The sequence below is a fragment of the Podarcis erhardii genome (assembly GCF_964252035.2).
Source record: "Podarcis erhardii genome assembly, chromosome: 1".
In the NCBI taxonomy this organism is placed as follows: Eukaryota; Metazoa; Chordata; class Lepidosauria; order Squamata; family Lacertidae; genus Podarcis; species Podarcis erhardii.
Window position 1 is genome coordinate 75,538,884 of NC_138497.1, and position 23,241 is coordinate 75,562,124.

Genomic DNA, 23,241 nt, shown 5'->3' on the forward strand with positions numbered 1-23,241 from the left:
AATCAGGGATCTAGTCTTCAGGATTCATTGAATTGGGACAATTCCCTGAAGCTCTGTGCCATTTCATCCCTCCTTCCTTGTGCAGTTGTGAATGAGCAGGGTGCTCCACATACCACAGGGCCAGCATTTTGGCCATTCAAGTGAAACTTTGACCCAATTTACCAGCCTACACTCTGACTTCCAGTTAGGAATGGAGCATAAATTCAATTCAGTTCACATTTGAGGAACCTACCTAATCCACACTTTCTGAAACAGTATGTGGACTGAAACACAACCAGCCTTCAGAATTTGCACTGAATTTTGAAATGCAGTTCTCCAACCAAGCAAGTCAAGTACTTTGTACAGAAGTGCATATAGCTGTATAAAGTATGCATAAAAATGAAAATATTGGTGAAAATAACACCCCAAACTGCATTATAGTAGGGGAAACCTCTTTGCAAAAATCTGGATATTAGGCAAAATTGCATATAAGAAGAGATTCACAACAACATGCTGATGAATTCCCATGAGGGTTTATTTTAAAGAAAAACAATATAGAAGTGGAAGTATGGGGAACTGAACTTACATTTGGAAAAATGAGAAACTGATAAAACCTGAAAGTGAAAGATTTGCCCATCCTAACTTCTTAAAACTAATCTTAAAGTATATTTTCCTTACTCCCATATAGCCAGACTCATATGATTAAAGGGAAGCATCTCTTGCTGGTTTCATCCTGTTCATTTCTTGTTTGGCAGTGTTAAGATGCTTGCATGAACTGGAACTCCCACTGAAGCAGAGCCCTATGGAATATACAGCTTACACAGTGGAAGAATCAGCTGCAATAAAGCACAAGGCAAGCATTTAGCCTACCAAGTATTTTGGGGTGCAGCAAAAGTGCTTGCGGTGGATTTGCAGAAGCTGGGTGCCTGTAATCTTTACAGCAATTAGATTTAATGGGATACAAGTGCTTCTTTCCTTCGCCTCTGCTCCCTCCTCCCTCCCCTTTTCTCCCTCAGGCTGGAGAGAGGGAGGTGGGCAGAGGGGGATCGGAAAGGGTCTTTGACGTCAGACTTGCCCTATAAAAGCCCAGGGAAGAGAAGGGAAAGCAAAGCTGAATGCTGAGCCAGTGCACCAGCAAGGATGCCAACCCCAAACTCTTCCAGTTCTTCGGCCAAAGGCTTCCGGCGGGCAGTGTCAGAGCTGGACTCCAAGCAAGCTGAGGCCATCATGGTAAGAAATGATCCCCACCTCTAACTAGCCACAGGTGCTCATGCTGCTTTGCTGCGTCCAGCAGATGGACCGATGGCACATGATTTATAGAAGTTCCAGAATTCTAGAATTTCTAGAATAGCATTCTGTTAAGGGGGAAGCCAGTGGCTAGACAAAATTCTCCATTCAAAAGGCTTTAGGAATTGTGCTAATAATTTGTATGCAGTTATCATACATGTGCCAAAGGAAAAAAGAATGTAGAAATAAGATGCTAATGAAAAAGAATATAGTGTAGCAATTATGCATCATAGACTGGAATGATGTTAAGAGTTATGCTCAGAGAAGAATGATGGCAAGGAGAGTTATCATCATCGAATGCTGAGTTGCTGTGCAGGGCTTTCGATTCCTTAGTGTTAAAGTGAGATGTTTGTTCTATTCCCATAAAATAAAAAATATTCCCCCCCCCCAATACCATACCTTGAACCAACAAGGCAGTGGGGACTCAGACCAATTTTCTAACTGCTACTATGCAATATTGCAATCCTTTCATTTTTCTCACTATGGCTTGCAAAAATCATAACTGAATTATATCAGGTTTTTGCATAGAGCAGATACGCAAAGGGAAAGGACATAAAATCTCATGAAGAGTTTATGCATCTGAACTAGGTTGGATTGAACTCTCACAAATTCGGCTAGCCGAGTTGGGAGTATGTGATCCTTGGTTTTCATTGCCATCTTGTTTAGTGGATATGCTCCTGCCTGCTTCTTAGCTTCTGCATTTGACATAGATGTCACCAAGACATTATGTCAGCCTTCCCCAGCCAGGTGCCCTTCAGATATTTTGGACTACAACTCCTATCATCCCCAGCCAGCATGGCCAACAGTTAGGGATGATGGAAACTGTAATCCAAAACATTTGGAGAGCACCAGGTTGAGGAAGCTTGCTTTAGTATGGTTCGCACATTAATTTATTATTTTATTTATTACATAAAACTCATATGTTGTTTGATTGTTAAAATAAACTCAAAGCAGTTTACATGTACATCCTTCCTCACATCAGCCCATGATTGACAAATGTGAGTGACCATCGCAGGTGGAATGCCAAAGGTGAACACACCATATGCCAGGATTATTTGATTGGCAACTGACTGTGTGAACTGAGCCAATCACCAAGTGCCAGGAAATCAAATGGTGTGCCTGGGGGAGCCAGGTGGGGTTTGCAAGTTGCTTACCCTCCAATTTTACCACAGATTTCAAGGGGATGACAGACACACTAAGCAGTTTGAAAGTTAGAAGCTAAAGGCTAAATAACATGCAATGTTCAGTGTGTGGTCCCATTTCATTCACTAAACAGCAGCTAGGAGGATCAGGACTAGGGTTATGGTGCAATGGGAAGAGAGGTTAACCTTTCTCCCTGTACTTCAGTCTCAGTGAAAATCCTACCCACCCACCCACAAAATCCAGCTACATAGCAGTACATTTTACGTCAAGACTATGATGCAGGAAGAAAGGGTTAAAACCCACCACCCATCTGCAGCATGGTTCTGATCCTCATCACCTACCTCCATAGCTGCTATTTAATAACCAATCAAAAAAACACTTGGCTCCTAGATGGCAGATTTCAAGTGAGGAGGTTTTCTTTCTGTTTAGAAAAAGCTCTCCTGCAAACCATGAGTTATTTGTACAATATTTTCATTGGCTTCTTGGAGGGTTTTGTTTTTTGTATTTTTGTATGTGGTACTACACAAGAAAGGTTTAGTTCTGCTGTCCAACCTCCAAGGAAACAAATGGGAAATTCGTAACTCTCATTTCTACAGACCTTGGGCAAAATAAATCCCTGGTGGATTCTGCACTTGAGCAAAGAGCTCCACGCTGGCTTTCAAACAACACAGAAGTTTCTTCTGTGAAGAAAAGTGAATTCCCACTGTGGATAGCAATGTGTGATGATCTTATATATGTACACCCCACTGAAAATTCACTTCTTGGGAAGCCACAGCAAATTATGTTTGCCCACCACATGCATGTATAGCAATTCACACACATTTTGGATCATCATGTTGTACAAATTTCAATGGGAATCAGGCAAAACTCTGATCTTATGCACTGCTCCTACCATGCAGAAGAGCATTAAATCAAGCTTTTAGATACTTAGATAGAGCATTTTAAATCTAAGCACTCCAGGTTTTGTGGATAGCAACCTTTGTACCAAAGTAGATATATGAAAAGTACTTGAACTACCCCAAAAGTAAGGGATTAAAGACTGCATTTTTTTTCTCTTTGGGAATAGATATATTATTCTATTGATTTAGAAACAGACTATGATTTAGAAATGTAATGATGTACAATAACTTGGAAAGGTCTGTGGTTCCCAAATGGCTATTGCTTCTTCATGACCTATATCAAAGCATCATGTTGAAATAGTGGTCTTCAAACATTGTATTAAAAGCAAAACCCAAAGGGACCACTATGTTGCATCTCTTTTTTATTTTAAGTTCATGTCTAATGTGGTTGCATTGGATTAATAAAAGAAAGAAAGAAAGATATACCTTCATTTCTGATAGTTGGTATGGTATGAAAGTAAACATTTTTGCAAGTTGGTTTGCATTAGTGATAATGGGCAGAGATCTGTCTTCAATGAAAATGCAACTTAACCTCAAAAACTCATGGAAGTATTAAGGATTCCAGCCACTGTACTTTATGTTCAGGAGAACAGATCAAGAGGCCTCGGGCACCACATTCAGCATTTACACCTGTGGTTCCTCACCTCTGATGCCAACAGACATCATAATAGGTGACATTTCCTTCACATGCTGACAGAACCTTATTTCACAGGTTTGACATCTGTCTCCTATATATCACAGGTGCTGAAAGGTGGATTAAGTGCAGGTGCACTTAGTAATGTAAATCTCCATTTTACAAATCGTGAACAACTCTAAAGCCAAGTGTTTTCATCTTAGGAGAGCCAGTTTCTGATACCTTTACTTAGGGATGTTTGACCTGTCACACCGAGGAACTGAAATTTCTGTATACTTTAAACAGGTGCATAATTGATTTTGGTGAGCATACACTGTATCATTTCCTGGAATTGAGGCTGATCCATTGCAGCAAAACCAACAAAGTGCCTTGATTTCTGCAGCTGCAGGTGCAATGTTGAGTACTAATCACAGACATGCGTTTATTTATTTTTTGTTTATTTTATGAGCCTGCAAACAATTGGCTTTGCTTAAGAATGGGGAAGGAGGATCACCCTCCCTCCAAGAAGTAGTTGAAATAAGCTGTTGCTTATGGCTGTGAGCAAGAGAATAAATCTCTGGTTTTGAGCAAAAGAAGTATGCCCCAGACACTACATTATACACAACAACAGTTCAGAGAGAAGAGGAAATGAAAAAAAGAGGAAACCAGCATGTACCTTTAAATAAGCATTTATAGGTACATTCTAATGGAAGAATACAATGTGCCCTCTAGATATTTTTTTTTTTACTGCAAGTCCATTGCCCCAGCCAGCATGACCAGTGGTCAGGAATGATGAGGGTTGCAGTATAAAACATCTGGAGGGCACCAGATGAAATGAGACATATGTGCCATTGATTTATCAAAAATCAGGAGTTTGGGCACGGGCGTGGGAAGGAAATCTGTGTGCAGTTTATGGCTTCCACTATTTGAGAAAGCATCATGTTTCTATTCCTGGCTGCTATTAATCCAAAATTATACTCCATGGGAACATGTGCTCTAGAAAGAATGTGGATTTTAGGCAGGCTGATGCTATGGTCCCATTACACCATTAGCTACTACGCCACAGCCCCACTGGTGTTACAGTGGGGTAATAAGAAGAGGGTTCATGTGACTGCCTTCTCATGAATGCATGAGTGGGGATGGAGTTGTGCCATTGGCTACATTCTCTACAGGCCAACATATGAGCTGGTCACATATGGCACCAGCCATGCACTTGGCATCATTGTGAAAGGTCTATACATGCCTACCAATGTGTGTGAATAGAGCTGCTCCACCCAAGGGAGAATTCTAATGATTTCAGGATTCCCTCTTGCATAGAGGAGCCCAATGAGCATACATCTGTGTGCATAGTCTCTTCACATTGACAGCAAATACATGGGAGCCGTGCCCCCGATGCATGCATTGGTGTGCCTGGTGGGCAAGACCCCCTCGCGCATTCCTGAATATGTGACAAGGGGGATGTGGACCAGGACTCTATTGCAAAATTTGGAGAAGTATGATATCCAAAGGACGATTATGTTTTGATCTATGTATTAGTCCAGGAGGTGCAAATTTATTTGTTTAAAAATGCTGATCAAATGAAATGCTCCTCTACACCTCCCTATAGAGCCTATGTGCAACAACCTCTCTCCCACCAGTGTTTGAGTTTTGCTGTGCTTACTCAATGTGCTTGACAATAATGCATTTGTGTGCATTACACATACAGTGCACCTCAAAGGATTTTTGTGTGTGTGTACATCACATGCTCATTTTGAACTGGTGATTGCAAACAATCAATTAATTTATGCATTCGTAGCACATGGCATTGTTTTCTAACTATCCATTTCAAACAACTCTGATGCGGGTAAAGGGTTAATAATAAGGTTGCAGTCTTGCTCGCTTGTGTCTAGAGAACAGCTGGCTTTGTGTACCTGGACTGTTTCTCACTTTGCATGTGCAGAGGCTCCTTAAAAGAAGAACTTCAGAAAGCTACAAAATCACGAAGAAAACAAGTTGAACTGTTTTTAAAAATCTAGCTGGCAGTACTGAAACCTAGATCCAGCAAAAGTCACTAAGTTGTCTTTGTTTGTTTGTTTATGAGCTACCAAAATTGATCCTGCATCTGCTTCCCCCCTAACCTAACATTTAACAATAAATGCTAAAGACAGCGAAGAGAACAAGGAGACAGCATCATATTAGCAGCAGGTATTGTGGCTGAAGACAGACAATCATTGTTTCAGAGAGCTGAAGGTGGCCAAGTTGCTTTCGCTGCATGCACTCGTCTCATTGTCATTGCTCTTCTCAAGTTTATAGGTTGCTTTTGTCTTTTTTTTTTTAAAAAAAATCATGCTTTCCCAACCAGAGGTGACAGTGGGATAAATGAAATAAGGGAGTGTGCAGGCAACTGCCTTACAAGACCCTGTCGCTGGAGTGTCTGCCTCCAGCCGCATTCTTCCTTCCAAAGGACTCATCAACGGCAAACAAACAAAAAAGTCTCAACTTACCAAGCAAGGCCAGGACCTTTTCAGGTAGAGAAAAGACCAAAATGAGAAAGATTCCCTTTTCAAGCACAGCCTTCTGATTCACATCAGCGACCATCCTTTCTTCCACGAAGCAGCAAGTTTTAGGCTAGCTGTGATGTCAGTGGTGGCTGGTGGTGTTTGAGACCGAGGTTTTCTCTTAGCCTGCCTCGCTGAACCGCTGCCTGTACCTTTAGAAAATGACCTGCAATCCAAGAAGAGCAGATTTATTCGTCTCTTCCCCATCGCTTAGGGCAAATCCTCACAAGGCAGCTGACAGAACAATGGATGATACACAGTAAAAACACACCACTAGATAAAAGCATATATGGGGTGGGGGGCAGCAATAAGGTCATTTTAAAAACTTGGCAGATTTTTTTAAAGCCCCCTTTGTTAGTCAAGCACATTTGCTGAAATGTAATGTGCTTGTTATTTATGAATGTTATAAATTAATTTCGTTGTTGCTACATTTTTATACTTCCACGTAAACGTGTTTAGAATCCCAGTAAAAGAAAAAAAAGTGTGCCCATGGAGGTTATTTCTAAGAAACACAGATTACCATAATTTCTAATTATTTAAATGTATTTAAGGCATCTGTTGTTACACTTGTGACGTACAGATTTCAACTCAGTTCAGTCCGGAAAACATTCTCTTCTGGTTTTCAGAAACAACATTATTTCTTCTCTAATTCTTATGGACACAAGAAGAGCTGTCCAACACTTCCCTTGTGTTGGGTGCAAAATTCCAGCACCTGTAAGGCAATTTTTTCTAAGACTGTCATTTTTTAAAAAAAGCCTATTTAGGCATTCTTGCTGGTTTGTTTGATGGTTTCTAATGTTTATGTGCTGCGTTTCCATCCTATGGCAGCTCAGAAGGGTTTATAATGAAATACAAGAAAAACAACAACAATCCAGGTTGAATAAGAATAATAAACTTTCTAAAAAAGACACCATGGTAGTCTCTAATCATAGGTTAAAATGGTCTCAGAAGCAGAAAAATGTCTGTAAAAACAGGAAAAATGAGCACTGATGGGGGCAATACTGTACCCTCAGGAGAGTATTCCAAATTCTAGGTATCCTAGTAAAAATGGCCCTGTCTCTGATGCACATCTGACAGCAGGGAAACCCAGAGCATGGCCTGTTGCTGGAAACCACAGGAGGGGAGAGTGATCTTCTGCTCAAACCTTGCTTGCTAAACTAGATGGGCCATTGGCCTGGTTCAGCAGAGTCTTCTTACATTTTTTATGTTCAGTGAACAGCCACATTCTTACAGATGGTGGTGATTCTTCCGATTCTCTGGTCCTAAACCGTTTGAGGCTTTTGAGGTCAAAATCGACATCTTAGGAAAGAAATTGGTAACCACTGTCATTTGCAGACTCTGCTCAACATCCTGGCAGCCACAGTTTGGATCCGTGGAAGTATTATGAGTTGTCTCCAAGGACAGCCCGACATGTAGCACCTTCTGGTAATGTATCTAACAAGAGATAGTTTGCGTATCTGATACTGACGAGTCTAATTCAAGAACACCCAGACTGGTAATGGCTGAGACAGACCTGAGCTTTTCCAAGTCTATTGCTACTGAGATGTGCTGGTTCTCTAAAAAGCCTTCCTTGGTTTGCACCCAGCTGACTTATAAATGTAGTAAGTGATGTAGGTCACTTTCCTTGGCTGTTGTGGAATGAAGGTGTCTATTCCTCCCCCTTGTATTCTCCCCCAGTCCCCACAATTCATTGGCAGACGGCAGAGTCTCATTGAAGATGCCAGAAAGGAGAGAGAAGCTGCTGCAGCAGCTGCGGCTGCCGCCTCTGAGGCTGCTGAATCAACCGAAACCATTGTCTTTGAAGAGAAAGATGGCATGGCCATGCTGAACCTTTTATTCACCCTCAAAGGAGCCAAGACTTCACTGCCATCCCGTGCGCTGAAAGTATTTGAGGTGAGCTGGTGAAGTTGCCTTTTTGGCTAAAGCAAAGGTGCACTTGTTTGGAGAAAAGGGACAGCCTGGTAGTTCATATATTTCTAGATATCAGACATTAAGTGGAAGGTAGGGCTAGGTCTCAGTAGAATGAATTATTGCCCAGAGTCATATCTACTAGTACCTGGATACCCGTTTTCATGTAGGAATCAGGAGTATGTCCCTAGTCATGCAATGCAAAATATAGACCTATTGGTATCAGAGTGCGCCACTTCAGTGAGGCAACTTTGGTGGGAGGGGCCAGAAAGGTGCACCCTCATGTCTTACAGTTCTCATGGAAGAAATTTACTAGGTTGTGGCAATAAGAAACTCTTATGGAGGTCAGGCCTTTTCAAGTCCTAGACCCTGTTTTTAAGGTATCTGGCTACCATGCCTCTAATGGAAGCCCCTGCTTGGGCTAGGTGGAAGTCCCACAATTCTTGGTTTAAACTCCTGGTTGGACATGCTCAGTGGTTCTGGAATCCCTTGAGCTAACTGCTTTCTGCTTCCTCATCCAGCTCCAAACTCCTAGGCTGTGGATGGTGGATCTGTGGTCTTTCAGATGTTGTCGGACTTAAACTCCCATCACTCCTGACCATGCTGTGTGAGGATGATGGAAGTTGGACATCTGAGGGCCCACACCTTCTCCCTTTCTGACCTTGCTGTTTTCTTGTATGTATCTTTCCCTGTCGGTTAGGATGGGGTTTTCCTAGTACCCACTTGCTCTCCTGTTCAACCAGCACTGAGTTTGCACACTTACATTCCCCCCAGTGTTGATCAAGTCAGAAACCACTTGCAATGTTGTGCAGACTGAGGAAATTACTTTCAACCTGGGAGAAGACGGATGACTGAGGAATCAAATGTTGGTATGGCCAGATGTGGCCTAGAAGCTACCAGTTGGCTATCTTGGGTTTACACAGCTTGTTCTTCCACAGCAAATAATGAGATAGAGATTAAAATGAGGAGATGGTTTTATCAAATGGAACAGAAAATTAGATTTTCAACAACCCTCAGACCCTTGTGTACCTTATATCAAAATCATTGGATGGAAATATGTTATGACTCCCACTTGATGAAGAGCTTGAAAGGTTTCAATTTCTACCAAAACCCTTAAGGCTCAGATCAGTCTGATATACAGGCAAGATGCACTTCAAAGGCACAGCATGTGCTACACATGGCTAGACAAGTGAAGATATTAAACTAACAACAACATTCCCCCTCAACCCAATTATAAGGGGATGGCAGCTTAGCATGGCAAGTGAATCTGTTCCTTAAACTGGGCAAGAAACCTGGCACTTCTCCTGAGGGCTTAACATGACCCATCTGTTCATGCCTGTGCTGGTATCTCCATGACCTAAGGCCTAGGCAATGCAGGGGGCATAATCGCCTCCCCAGAGTCAGAGCAACAGCCTCCCCTGGAGAGGCAGGAGTGGACATGGTTTCTGACAACTTTGGAGGCTGAGCTGAGGCAAAGTGGGTGAACTGGAGCCGGACACAATAAGTCTAAGGACAGAGATGGTGCTCATGCCTAGTGCCACTGAGACTGGTGGGGAGATGAAATGGGGGGGGGACCCTTCCACTGGTACTGTCTCCAGTATCCTCTTTCTTGAGACCTCCCAATCTAGCCAGAGACTTCCCCAACCCATTGGATCCCTCCCTAGGCTCCTCTGTAGGCTACCCCTCATCTCCATCTGGGCTTGGCCAGCACCCCACCCCCATGTAGGGCCCCTGATAGTGGCGAGAACTCAGTTGCTGTTTCCATCATTCCCATGCAAACTCAGAAATACCACACCATAAGACAAGGTCCAATCTATCTAGATTGTTACCAAAGAATCCCAAACGTTTCCCAGCATGTGACTCCACAATTGAAATGTGTGCATATGCATTAGTGAGAAGCTTATTTTACAGTCAATTTAATAATATGAATAGCACCCACATACCCCAGGGAGAGAGACAGAGAGATCAGTTTGTGAAGTTGTGTGTGAACAAAGGACGGTGTTTGCTCCAAATGGCATTCACATCCTCCAGGGGAGATTTACATGAGTTGAGAAGCTCTCTTGGTTTATCATGACTACAAGAGCTTAAGAAAAGCAAACACCAATGCAGGCCAGACTTCCACTGTGAGAGATTCATTTCCCCGATCCCTCCGGCACTGCAGGTACAAGATATGAAAACAGACGGGTGTAATGACATTTGCCTCATGATGAAACAGGCTGTGGGGAGGCTGGTTTTCCTCTCCTGTTTTACATTACATACAACTCAAGCAAAGGTAATGCAATCAGATCTGTCAGATTAATGCTAAGGTATTGATTGTCATGGAGGGGCAACGTCCCAGGGATGCATTAGAAAACAAGCGGCTAAATTGAATTTGTCAGTGACATTGCCTTCTGTTCCCTTTTTGTCTATCTAGCTCTGAGTAAAAAATTCAGCCTTTCCCCTCCTGAATCTCTATGGGGAAACCGGTTTAATTCTTTAAGAAGTGAAAATTATGCACCAGCTTTCAGCAAAGAAGGAAAAGATCTCAGATGCTATCAGTGACTTTATATTAAAGCCCACCAAGAGGGACCTTTAAAAAGAAATTCTGGATGTATCTCTTGTGTGTGGTTCTGGTTGATAGCTCTTGGGAGGCTGCTTAAAAAACAAAAAAATGAAGCTCTGGCAAGCCTGAAATCTGCCCCTCCCTGAATTAGGCAATAATGGATTGTGACATACATTGAATTGCGCTGGAGAATTGCTAAGTGGGGAAATGATACTTAAGCCACACGCCATCCACCACTTTCTCTCCACAACCCCCCCCCATGTTGCTTACAAATCAAGGGAAATTGGTTCCATGGGGATGTTTCAGTGGTGGCTTTGGGACCTTCCCAACACGTTTCTCCAGGAAATTGCCCCAGTGCAGTAGTGACTTGCAGAAAAGTGGTATCTAAGGATTGAAGACATAAGATGGAGGAAGAATATCTTGTTCAAGCCATGGTTTCACACTTCTTCATGCATTTAATATTCAGCACCTTGGCCAGAGCATAGCACAGAAGCTGATCAAAACCTGCATGGAAAAATTGGCTTCTTTCTTGGAATTATACAGGCTGCCATTTGCCTTGAAGATAGTCTGGTTCTCATGTTCTGTGGCTGTTCCACTGCTGTTTAAGCTAATAAATTAATAATAGTATCTGTGTGATGCTATGTTCTCAAAGGCTATTCCCATGCTTTAGCGCAAAACTTACAGGAACCCTGTAAGCCAGGGGTGGCTAACCCCCAGATCAAGAAATCTAAAAACAGGCATTTCCTGCCTAGATGAAAAGAGGCTAACTGGGGGAAAGAGCCTTCTGAACTTCTTTCTCTCACTTGAAAATAGCTTGTTTATTGAAGCTGTTGCTCCTTTTATAATGTAGTGCTTAACTGATTTTAAAAATGGTGGGTGGGAAGTCTCCTTGCTGTTTTATTTTAATATATTGTTTTTCCTTCCCTGTCTCTCTAAAGACATTTGAAGCCAAAATTCATCACCTAGAAACAAGGCACAGTAAGAAACTGCGAGAGGGCTCTGTTGATCTGGAATACTTTGTGCGATGTGAACTCCACAGCTCTGATCTGAGCACCCTCATCAGTTCTCTCAAAAGGGTTTCAGAAGACGTTAGGAGCACAAAAGAAGACAAGTGTAAGGAACCTGTAAGCTTGGTTAACAAAGCACGAGGGAAGGATTTTTTCATATATGACTGCTATGGAGATAATCTCTAGAAAGGAAAAATGTCAAGGGCAAAACCTTTCTCCCTGCATGTGTTTTTTAGACTGGTATTAGAAATAACTGGTGTATGCACCTTTGAATGTTGCAAATCTGTTAGAGGCAAGATAAGGCAGCATCGTGGTATATTTCTGACAATCTTACAGCACAAGTCTATGTGTGTTTACTCAAAAGTATTCAGTGGTGCTTATTCCAAGGTATATGTATATACAGGACTGAAGCCTTAGTTTAATATAATAGATCAACCAACCAACCAACCAACCAACCAACCAACCAACCAACCAATCCATTCAGCCATCTGGCTATCCAAATAACAGATAATTACTTGAAATTCTGTGTAACAATTTGAATAGTTTAGCTACTATTAGAATAGTTTATCTGGGAAAGGAAGGAAATTACTGGTACATACTGTATTTCCATTAGAACCCCCTTTTCTTATTCTTTCCTATAACTAGCTATTTTCTCTCTCACTTCCCTCCTCTTCCTCTTGGATTTTAGTTCATTGGTTTCCAAGAAAAATCTCTGAGCTAGATAGATGTCACCATTTGGTCACCAAATTTGACCCTGATTTGGATCTGGATCACCCGGTGAGTGAATAACTCTTCTTTCCCAAATCCTCTTCCACATTTCCTCACTGCCTGAACTCACGTTAGCTGTCTCCTCGTGGGATAGTTTGGCTTGCTTCTGAATAGACTGAATAGAAATGCAAGCTGTCATTGCATTTCTAGCAAAACGATTGCAGGCTTGCAGGTACATCTCATGCTCACCAGTTTAAAGCTTTAATAAATTAATTTGCACTCCACCTTCTCAAGAAGATGAGAAGAATACATAGAGTTGATTTGGAAGTGCCTATTCACTCTAAGTAGAAAACATGGGAGGTGCTTTTTTATTTGTTTAAACAAAGTAGCAACTGATGGTGAACACATCCTTGCCTGTCTAACCATGAACAACCTGTAATAAAAATTGTCCATTGTCAATATTACAAATGTTCAGTGCAAAAATGTGAGGTAACATTCTTGCTCTGTTCTTTCCTCCAAGGGATTCTCTGATCAAGTATATCGGCAACGAAGGAAAATGATAGCAGAAATTGCCTTCCACTATAAGCAGTAAGACTTGCTGCCTTGCATAGCCTCACCTGCTGAGACTTCCATGCATACACTTATTTATCTCTTTGCTCTCCATATTCTGCCCTTCCACACTCTTGGTTTTTCCCTTCCACTCTCCTGCTTCATGTTTTCAGTGCTTCATGGCTGCCAGTTCCATAGAGCTTTTGCAGTCATCCCTGAAAGGTCCATTGCAACACAGATAAGCAAGCCAAGAAGTGAATTGTTGAACGCAACCATTTCAGTGATACATATGGTGTCTTCTTTGCCCCATGTCTGGGATGCTGCTGCAGAAACTATGCATTCTTTGCATTTGTTACGCATTCAGACTCAAATTAAATGATTGTAATGAGAGCCAAGAAAACACAGGCTTCAGGGCTGGTTTCTCTTCTCAAAACCAAGAGGGATCCAGGATAGAATGGCAATTTAAATCTTCTTTTCTTATTGTATTTGCAAAAAAATAAAATAATAAAATAAAATAAAATCAGCTGCCCATTATTTGTATTTGTGATTTAGAATTGAAATGTGTTTTCTACATTCATTTTATCTTTTTATACAACATACCACCTATATGAATGTTTCCCCCATGTGGTACGTAATGTGGCAACACCTAGAGCCACTCTGGAGACCTTTCACAAGGCACAAGGCCACCACATTGTCCTTGGCCCAAATCTTCCTAATAACTTGGAGATGGCCAAAAAACAGACCCTGATGATCAGTGGTACAAAACAGCTGCTTGAAATGAGATGAGTTTACATTTGCATTTGAAATGATGATAAAGCAAGGATGCTTTTGTAACAATCTTTACTTTCAAAAGGAGCAAGTATTTAAAATGGGGATATTGGACAGGGAGGACATGCTAGAGAGTGAAGGGAGCTTTATTTTGGTAAGGCTTTTTGACAAGTTTGTTATGTTTCTCATATTTATATTATATTTGAAATGACAGCAAAGAGGGGGGGGGATTCATTTATTTTTTTTAAGGTTAGCTGATTCCCCTGATGATTGTACACTTTCTCCTCAACAGTATGATTACACTTATATTAATACCAGTATTTCCAGCATTATTTCCAAGCGGGGCAACAGCTACCCTTTTATTGTCATTATTTATCACCCTTCAACAATCAAGGTATTATAAGTGTGCTAAAGGGTACTGAATTACCTTGTGCATCCTCAAGTGCCCCTTATAATCTAAATGGGGCAAGCTAATCTGCATCATGTGTGTTGGTGTTAGTCTGCCTCAGTGTCCTACAACCCTACTGTTCCTTACTATTCTATCTATACTCATACCTAGAAGTCTTACATTTCTCTGCAACCACAAGAGCTACTTGTTTTTAAAAAGAAATTTCAAAAGTCACAAAGATTTAGTCCACAGATTTCTCCTCCTCATAGACAGGGCCTGGTCTGCATTGTAAATTTGCACCACCTTGTGTCTGGGCTGGGACTTTGTGTGTTAGCTTTGTGGTTTAAATATTGCCTATCCTGTTCAAACCTTGCTTTGTCTTTTGGACATGCATTAGCTATATACTCCATCTCAGTTATAAGTGGGCAAAGGTTTAACTTAAACATTATTGGCCCCTAATATTTGTTGCATTGCTATTTTGTCTCCCTTCTCCTTGTTCTTTTTCTTACTACCTATTATAGTGGCGACCCAATTCCTCGAGTGGAATACACAGCAGAAGAGATTACCACCTGGTGAGTATGAATGCACCTTTCCTAGCTTCTGCCAGACGCGGCACAAATCAGTAGACCCCCAGCTATATACCCCACAATTTCCATTGGGTCTTTGGGTGGCAACGTTCACTCACAGTCACTCTGGGCTAGCAAAACTGGTATTTTACAGCTAAAATAGTTTTAACGGCTAGCCAATGGTGCAGGGAGGGGAGGTGGGTCAGGTAAATTCAACTTATCTTCAGAACAAGCCGTCTGCTGATGCTTTATTTAATAATAGGCACTTCAGGATGCATCCCTTCATCATGATCACTCACAAGATACTTCGGAAATATAAGAACTATTCTCAGAAACTTGTGGCTCTCTCAGTTCAATATCAGTAAGAGCCATATGGGAAAATTTCTGAGGTGTGTATTGGTTTGAGTTTTGCAGAGCACGGTCCCAAATCCAGATACACCTCCATGTCTTTCCTCTATCATGGTGGCTATATATTCTACTACAGGTTCGGAGGCAGCATGCCTCTGACTACGTTGCTGGGATCCACAAGTGTGGAGAGTTCTATGGCCTTCCTTTTGTGCTTGTGGACTCTTCATTGGCCACGGTGGGAGAAGAATGGCAGACTAGATGTGCCTTTGGGCTGACCCAGCAGGGCTTTCCTTATGTTCTTATCGTTCTGAAGGAAGGAGGTGTACAGCACACTGAAGAGTCTCTATCCCACTCATGCCTGCAAAGAACATCTGGATGCCTTCCATTTATTGGAGAGATACAGTGGTTACAGTGAAGATAATATCCCTCAGCTGGAGGATGTCTCCCAGTTCCTAAAAGGTGAGGACTCAAACAAGTTTTGCTTCTGGAGTGAAAAGGCTTTGCTCTTCACAATGATGTAGAGGGTTGGGAAAACCCTTTCCAGCTGGAGCTGAAACCTCTTGCAACCTGCAAGCATTCTGAAAAGGTTTGTTCAAGGAAAGGCTATAAACATGAGCACTGCTCATTATCCAGGGGCAAAGCCTACAAAATAATGCAATACATGGCTGTTTAAAGCATAATATCACTTGTATTAATTCATACAAACCTGGGTCTAGAACTCAGCAGTAGAACATGTGTTTTACACACAGAAGAAGTTCCACTCTGGCATGTCCATTTTAATTTTGGGGCAGAATTTGCAGGTAAAGTCACACCTTCTTGTTCTGAAGCCTAGGCCCAGAGCTCTCCCTCTATACCCTCAAGGCATTTTCCTTAAGCCACTGTTCTCTCTCCACACACCCTGGCATTTTTTCTTATATAGTAAGCTTAAATACATAATTTTGTTTCTGCTAGATGCTTGTCTGCAGCATTTTCTAAAAGTGTCTGTTCCAGAAAAGTACCACTTCATGGCTTGGGGGCCCTGCCTCAAGTAGATCCTGCTTCACCTCAGACAAGCCCCAGATCCCCCCATGGCACCCTGCCTTGACTCAAGGCAAATCCCAAGTTCATAAAATAATTTTTAAAATGGATTGGGGCCACTTATGAATACTGTCAATCAGTATATGCAGACCATCACACACAGAAAGGACTTGAAAATGGACTCAAGGGAATTCCACATGAGTATAAGTATTCTTATGTACTTATAAGCACAAATTTGCAAAACATTAAAAAGCGTAATGGAAGAGTCCTGTGCAAATAGAAATATAATTTTGGCCAGATTTCTAAAATGAACAATTCCAACTAAAGCGTATCCATGGCAGTTTCTGCGGTGACTGATATCTTAGATAACTTGATGTTGCTTTTATTATTTATTATTAAAAATAATATCCCATCCTGCGTCTGACTCAGGGTAGAAAGCACGCAAATGATAAACACCTAAAAACTTCTAAAAAAATGATTCTAGTACCGATGCAGGCTGGGAAAGATCTCTACTTGTTCTTCTAACACAAAGTTACACATACAGTGGTACCTTGGGTTACATACGCTTCAGGTTACATACACTTCAGGTTACATACGCTTCAGGTTACAGACTCTGCTAACCCAGAAATAGTACCTCGGGTTAAGAACTTTGCTTCAGGATGAGAACAGAAATCGTGCAGCGGCAGCGCAGCGGCAGTAGGAGGCCCCATTAGCTAAAGTGGTGCTTGAGGTTAAGAACAGTTTCAGGTTAAGAACAGACCTCCAGAACAAATTAAGTTCTTAACCCGAGGTAACACTGTACACAATTGTTTATGAGCATTATTTAGTTTTTTTGAGTTCCTATACAGCCAGCGGTACAGCTCTATAAAATGTGGCTCATATGCTACACTCGGCTACAAAGACTGGTTTGAACTATTTCAGAGAGAACTGGGTTCCAGCTCCGACCTGTAGCTGGTCTCCTGTCTGCTCGGGACTTCCTAGCCAGCTTGGCCTTCAGGGTGTTTCAATGTACACAGTACATCCGCCATGCCTCTTCTCCCATGCACTCTCCAGAGCCGTGAGTACTAGCTTTTGAATTGCCTCAAATCTATCATCATACTGTATTCTTGGACTTGGACGTGTTAATGTCTGGCTTGCTTTTTCAGACTCGGCTGTTAACTAAGTGTCTTTCTTCTAATGCCAGGGACTGCTGCCATGAGCTTCTGGGGCATGTACCAATGTTGGCAGACAAAACGTTTGCACAATTCTCCCAGGTGAGCAAGAGGTGAAATGCCTTGTGTTTTAAGCACAGCCTGTGCTTGACTAGATTGGTATTGATTTTAGAGGAAACGTGCATAGCATTGCGCTGTAAATTGAGCAAGGTGGGTGATCAGCTAAAGTCATCCAATTATTCCTTTTGCTCCTAGGACATTGGACTTGCATCTTTGGGAGCAACGGATGAGGAGATTGAAAAACTTGCGACAGTAAGACCCTAATTCTGGATTTATTTATTTTAAAAAAACCTTTGCTTTCACTTTATCCAAATCTAGCTATATTTTCCTTAGTTATAACTGTATGAAATGCCCAGTGAAGGGGAAAGGTTCCATGTGGCCAGCTAATCTTGAATATGTATGGATTTAAAAGAATCATTACAGATTTGAATAACCAACTTCCTTTGGGATCCTGTTTTTGTTTCCCAGCTTTACTGGTTCACAGTGGAGTTTGGCCTCTGCAAACAGAATGGAATCATCAAAGCCTATGGAGCTGGACTCCTCTCCTCTTACGGGGAGCTAGTTGTAAGTGCTCACCTATTCTTCCTAGCTAAATTGAAGCACATGGCTGCCTCTTAGCTTGTGCTCTCCTGTTCCATTGATTAGACTTTTGTCACAGTAAGTCACCTTAGGGGTTTTCCTGCAAGAAACTTTGGCATTTCCCTCCCTTCATTCAGCACTCTTTGTCGGATGAACCAGAGCTAAGGGACTTTGACCCTGATTCTACTGCTGTGCAGCCCTATCAAGATCAAGCCTACCAACCAGTCTATTTTGTATCAGAGAGCTTCAGTGATGCCAAAGCAAAACTCAGGTAAGATATACCATACTTTTCCGTCTATAAGATGCCTCCATGTATATTTTGGGGGACTCAAATTTAAGAAAATGGGTAATAATAATAATAATAATAATAATAATAATAATAATAATTATTTATTTATACCCTGCCCATCTGGTTGGGTTTCCCCAGCCACTCTGGGCTGCTTCCAACAAAATATTAAAATACAATAGTGCTTCATATTTTAAAAGCTTCCCTAAACAGGGCTGCCTTCAGATATCTCCTAAAAGTCTGGTACTTGTTTTGAGATGGCCCAGAGTTGATGAGCTTTTTGGGGGAGTATTGCCCAAGGTTGTTGAGATGTTGTTGTTTTTTAGGAGGGTATGCCCAGGGTTGAAGAGCTTTTTGGGGGGCGGGGATGCAGAAAATCACTAACCCGACTAACAAACGCTGACAATCACTCACGTTGCCAAAAACAACATGCGCCTGCTCACTCACCAACAGCAGACACCAATAGCATGCCTGATTGTCGAAGCGGCAGCCAATCCAAAGCAACCCTTGACACAGCCACCAATCACACACAAAATCACCGCTGATGAGCTCCTGCTCCCGGCTGCAACCAATCACCCGTCACCCCCACGCACTATCCGTGTATAAGATGAGTCCTGTTTTTCACATGATTTTTGAGTAAAAAAACCTTCGTCTTATACACAGAAAGGTACGGTAGTTGGGTAGATCAGCAGGGCAATGGGGATCCATATGTGGTAGCCGTACCTATATTCTACTGTTCTTGCTGCATGGCATTTATGATACATTTTCTTCTTAATCCAGTATATGAACATTTTCACTCACTCACTCACTCACTCACTCACTCACACACTCACTCACTCACTCACTCACTCGCTCGCTCACTCGCTCACTCACTCACTCACACACAGACTTCTGGAAAAGTGTTAAAACTAAGGTTTTGCTGTGGATTGTTAAAAGGAAGTACAGATAAGTTACAGTGCAATCTCAGCCTAGGTTTGATGCATATATTTGGGGGGTACGTGCATTAAAAAAATGCATCATATTAGGGAAAATTGCATATAAAAAATAGGAGAAATTTGCTGGTGGCTTTTAAAAAGTTGGCAAATTGCTGCAGATTGTAGGGGAAAAGTCAAGAATGGGAAAATGAGAAATTTAGATAACTATTGCAGTCCCCAACTGCAATATGTCAAAACAGGAACAAAACACAACACTTCCAGGAAACTGATAACTCATTTGGGCACCATAGCATCTAACCAGAGTTTGGAGGAAAGTAGCTCAGAGAAAAAGGTGAGCACACTGTCTATGAAGGGCAGGGGAGCCACTTCACAATATCAGCAGGGAAATGAGGGTGCCGGAAAAGTTGAGCGTTTTCAATTGCCCCCTCTAGGAATCATTTCTCTCTTCAAAAAGGACTATTGGGGCACACTTACACACACTTTACTGCAATGATATTTCGTTTTTGGCTGGGTTCTACAGCTAACTCTCACAATCTGACTCTTCTTAAGAAGATATTTACAACTAGAATACATGAAGAAAATCTGTTCAGAGGTCAAAGGCTCTAATATAGCAAGAGCTAAAAATATGGGGAAAGGTGGGCATTTTCTTTCACTCCCCCCCAGCTGAATGTCATTGAAAACACCACTAGAGGGTGATCTAACACAAGCAATAGCAAATTCTTACAGCAAAACCTCAAATTCCTTTGTTGCAGCATGAGCTGTCCTGAGCTCGACCATACTTCGTCGAATAAATCACATTCCTTCATGCACAAGACATAAATGTCCACAATACTCAGATGTATGCTCCTGGTACCTACCTCCAGTGGCTATTCTACTTTGCATTCTATTAACATACTTATTATTATTTGTTACATTTCTATCCCATTATTTCCTTCACCATAGAACTCAAAAGAGTGAGATTCCTGGGTGGCCTCCCATCCAAGGTCTGGTCAGACTCAGACCTGCTTAGCAAGTCTTCTGAAGAAGGTACCTTTAGACCATGCTCCAGGAATTACTTTGCTACGGTCCCCTGTAATGAAGTAGCACAGGATAAACCAGCCTTTGGCATCCTAGTGCCCTGCAGATGTTTTGGAGTGCAACTCTCATTATTGTCCTGCTTTTCATACAGATGGTCCCAGGTTGAATCCTGGACATCACTAGACAGGAATGGGAAGGATTCCTGCCTGAAATTCTGGAGAGCTGCCTCCAATCAGCAGTGACAATATTGTGAGATAGGTGGACCAATGGTCTGATATGGCCACAGCAACTTCCTACATTCCTAGACATTGTTTGAAATGTTGAGTATATCAGGGATGGAGAACCTGAAGCCCTAGAATGGCATACCACTCAACCATACCCAATAAAACCAGGACATGCTGCTTTTTTTTGCACAAGAACATGGTGGCCATTTTGGGCACCATGATCTGTCCCCCCTAAAAGAACTTTTTCACAGCTGCGATCTTGCATGGCACCCCAAAATGCACATATGAGAGCATGCCACCCCCAAAATTGCTTTTTTTCAGGGCCGCAATCTCGCACGGGTTACATGACTCACAGGAAAGTATGGCCCCAGAAGACAGTGTCCTGGATTTTTGCCTTGACGTGTTGGAGGTTGTGTGATGGTCATTGGAGTTCAATGACATCTGGAGGGCCAGGAGGTTCTTCATTTCTGCAGCATGTCTTCCTTTGCCCTCTCTGTCCTTGAGTTCTAGCCTATCGAGGCCAGCCTCTTTTCATCTCTGTACTCTCTCTTGCAGGGCCTATGCAGCGCACATCAAGCGTCCCTTTTCTGTCAAGTATGACCCGTACACATACAGCATTGAGCTTCTGGACAACCCGCAGAAGATTCGCCACTCCCTGGAGATAGTGCGCGATGAGCTTCACTCATTAATCGATGCACTCAGTGTTATCAGCTAACACACGCGTTTATTTGACCCGTTCCCTCCTTCATGCCAATGCCTGTTCCTGCAGCTGCCAAACTGGCTTCCTGCAGTGACTACCTGCCACTGCATCATTTGGGCCACCACGGTTTCTTTTAGGGTTTGTGTTGCTATCCATTGCCAGAGTAACGACAATGGTTTGTGTTTGCTGCCCATATGTTGGACGAGAGAAGCATACTTATTATTTAATGGCAAGCTAGATTGAAGAAAAATAAAAGGAAATGGAATGTATCAATATATTGTATCAAACTAATCAGACTCGAAGCAGGCCCATTGGGGGGAAAATGAATAACTTCAGCCCAATGATTTCAGAGTGGGCCTATTCTGAGGATGACTTAGATGGATGCAAGCCAAACAGGACTTACTTCCTGATAAAAGTGCTTAGCGTGGCCTTTTAGTTTTGCTAGAGAAGAATAAAAATATAATAAGAAAGAAGCAAAAACAAGAAGAGGAGAGGTATTGCTTTAATGGAATACCTACTCAAATAGAATTATTGGGTCACTGGAGAAGGCTTTCACTGAAACATGTCTGGCAATTTACTAGTTGCTAAAGTTCCCTACATTTCTTAGTACAAATCTGAGGCCTCTTCCCCCTGGCCCCGCTTACACTTCTGCTACATACCCAGTGACTTCAGAGAAAAACATTCCTTTATAGACTCGCCATTATGCCAAGAAACCTTCTAACCAAATTTTTTAAGTGAATTCAGAGTCCAGACAGGTAGAAACCTCAGTATGCTGACCCAAAATCCAATTCTGATGGTAGGATGAGCTCTTAAAATTTCAATACGATGACTCAAAACAAGATCCAGAGCGCGACCACTATCTGATTGGAACAACCTTCTCACTGATCCTAATCCCTCAGTCTGGGAAAAATTCCTTCAGGATGAAACAAACCTTTGACTGGCTGCAATGCTCTGTACTCCAAATAGAGGCAAATCCTCTGGAACTCAGCATAGCCTATTGCCATGCAAGTGTGTGGAGAACTGAAGCATTGCCTTCTTAGTCCAAAATGGAATCCCACACCTAGCAGCAAATGCTACCATCTCCTAGGGATAACTGTATTGGTCCTGGTCAAGGTAGCAGGAAACAGGTAATGGAGAAGGACCCTCCATTTTGAATGCGCTGATCTATTTCTGTGGAGCACTCCTTAGCAAGGTGATAGATATGTCTCCCATTTCTGGTCATGGGAAATTGATAGGTGTATCAAATAGCCTCCTTCCTTCTCTAGGCTTGGTAGGGAAATGCTCTGTCTTTGTCAGGATAGAAAGGAGTATCCTTCATGGAAAAGCACCATGAAATTATTGCCAAAGTGGAAGAACATCTGGAGAGCATCAACTACAATGGAAACATAGGTAGATGATATCACAAGGACACAATACTCAAATGTATTGCTACTAGCTCTGCAGCCGGTGTAAGGTCTAATAGTTGCCATACATTGTTCCTACATTCAGGCACAATGCTGAAGATGTTTGAATCAAAACAGCCTGGAGAGATGGAGAGAGAATCAGGTCACTGGGTCAAACGCTTCACATTTGAGAATGAGACTCAAGAGAAGAAACACACGAAACCTCCCTTTTCTGTCTGGCTTTGGTTTGCTCATGGTATTTGTGTGCGCTAAAGCCTCAAGGAATGGATCTCACTGCTATTGCTCCTGCTGTGTGGGTGGATCTGTCTGTCTTGCTGCATAATGAAGATATTTATTTCTCAGTTTTGAGTCATGCTGCTGCTGAGAGGCTAGGTTTATTCATAATAAAGTTATATTTCTGGTCTAGCATCTTGGGTTTGTCTTCGTGATCTCTCCCCTTTTAAACAATGGCACTCTGCTTCCAGCCCTCTCTGTCTTATTCCCTTATCACACATGCTGTATATCCAGTGAGTTCCTGTGAAAAGTTCAAGTGGTTTCCTGGCCACACATTTTAGAGGGATATAGCAGGTGCTGGCAGTATTGTAGATTGGTGCCAGTTATGTGACTTCAAGACGGTTATATCACAAC

At 42.1% G+C, this 23,241-nt stretch overlaps 1 protein-coding gene across 1 annotated transcript; it reads left to right on the top strand.

Annotated features, from left to right (window-relative positions):
* Positions 1 to 1,009: 1,009 nt before the first annotated feature.
* TH (tyrosine hydroxylase) lies at positions 1,010 to 23,008 on the top strand. The gene is made up of 13 exons (XM_081841493.1): positions 1,010 to 1,209; positions 8,136 to 8,351; positions 11,847 to 12,021; positions 12,604 to 12,692; positions 13,144 to 13,211; positions 14,850 to 14,900; positions 15,556 to 15,701; positions 17,181 to 17,316; positions 17,443 to 17,512; positions 17,666 to 17,722; positions 17,939 to 18,034; positions 18,187 to 18,320; positions 21,067 to 23,008. Exons 1-13 carry the CDS (start codon positions 1,120 to 1,122, stop codon positions 21,224 to 21,226), a joined length of 1,488 nt encoding a protein of 495 aa, XP_081697619.1. The 5' UTR covers positions 1,010 to 1,119; the 3' UTR covers positions 21,227 to 23,008.
* Positions 23,009 to 23,241: the final 233 nt, after the last annotated feature.

What these genes read in the sequence shown, in the direction of transcription:
- TH (XM_081841493.1), top strand. Translation starts at nt 1,120, where the DNA reads ATGCCAACCCCAAACTCTTCCAGTTCTTCGGCCAAAGGCTTCCGGCGG. An exon ending in TGTCTCCCAGTTCCTAAAAG is followed by an intron (nt 15,702 to 17,180) that starts GTGAGGACTCAA and finishes GAACTATTTCAG; the next exon opens with AGAGAACTGGGTTCCAGCTC. An exon ending in CGTTTGCACAATTCTCCCAG is followed by an intron (nt 17,513 to 17,665) that starts GTGAGCAAGAGG and finishes TTTTGCTCCTAG; the next exon opens with GACATTGGACTTGCATCTTT.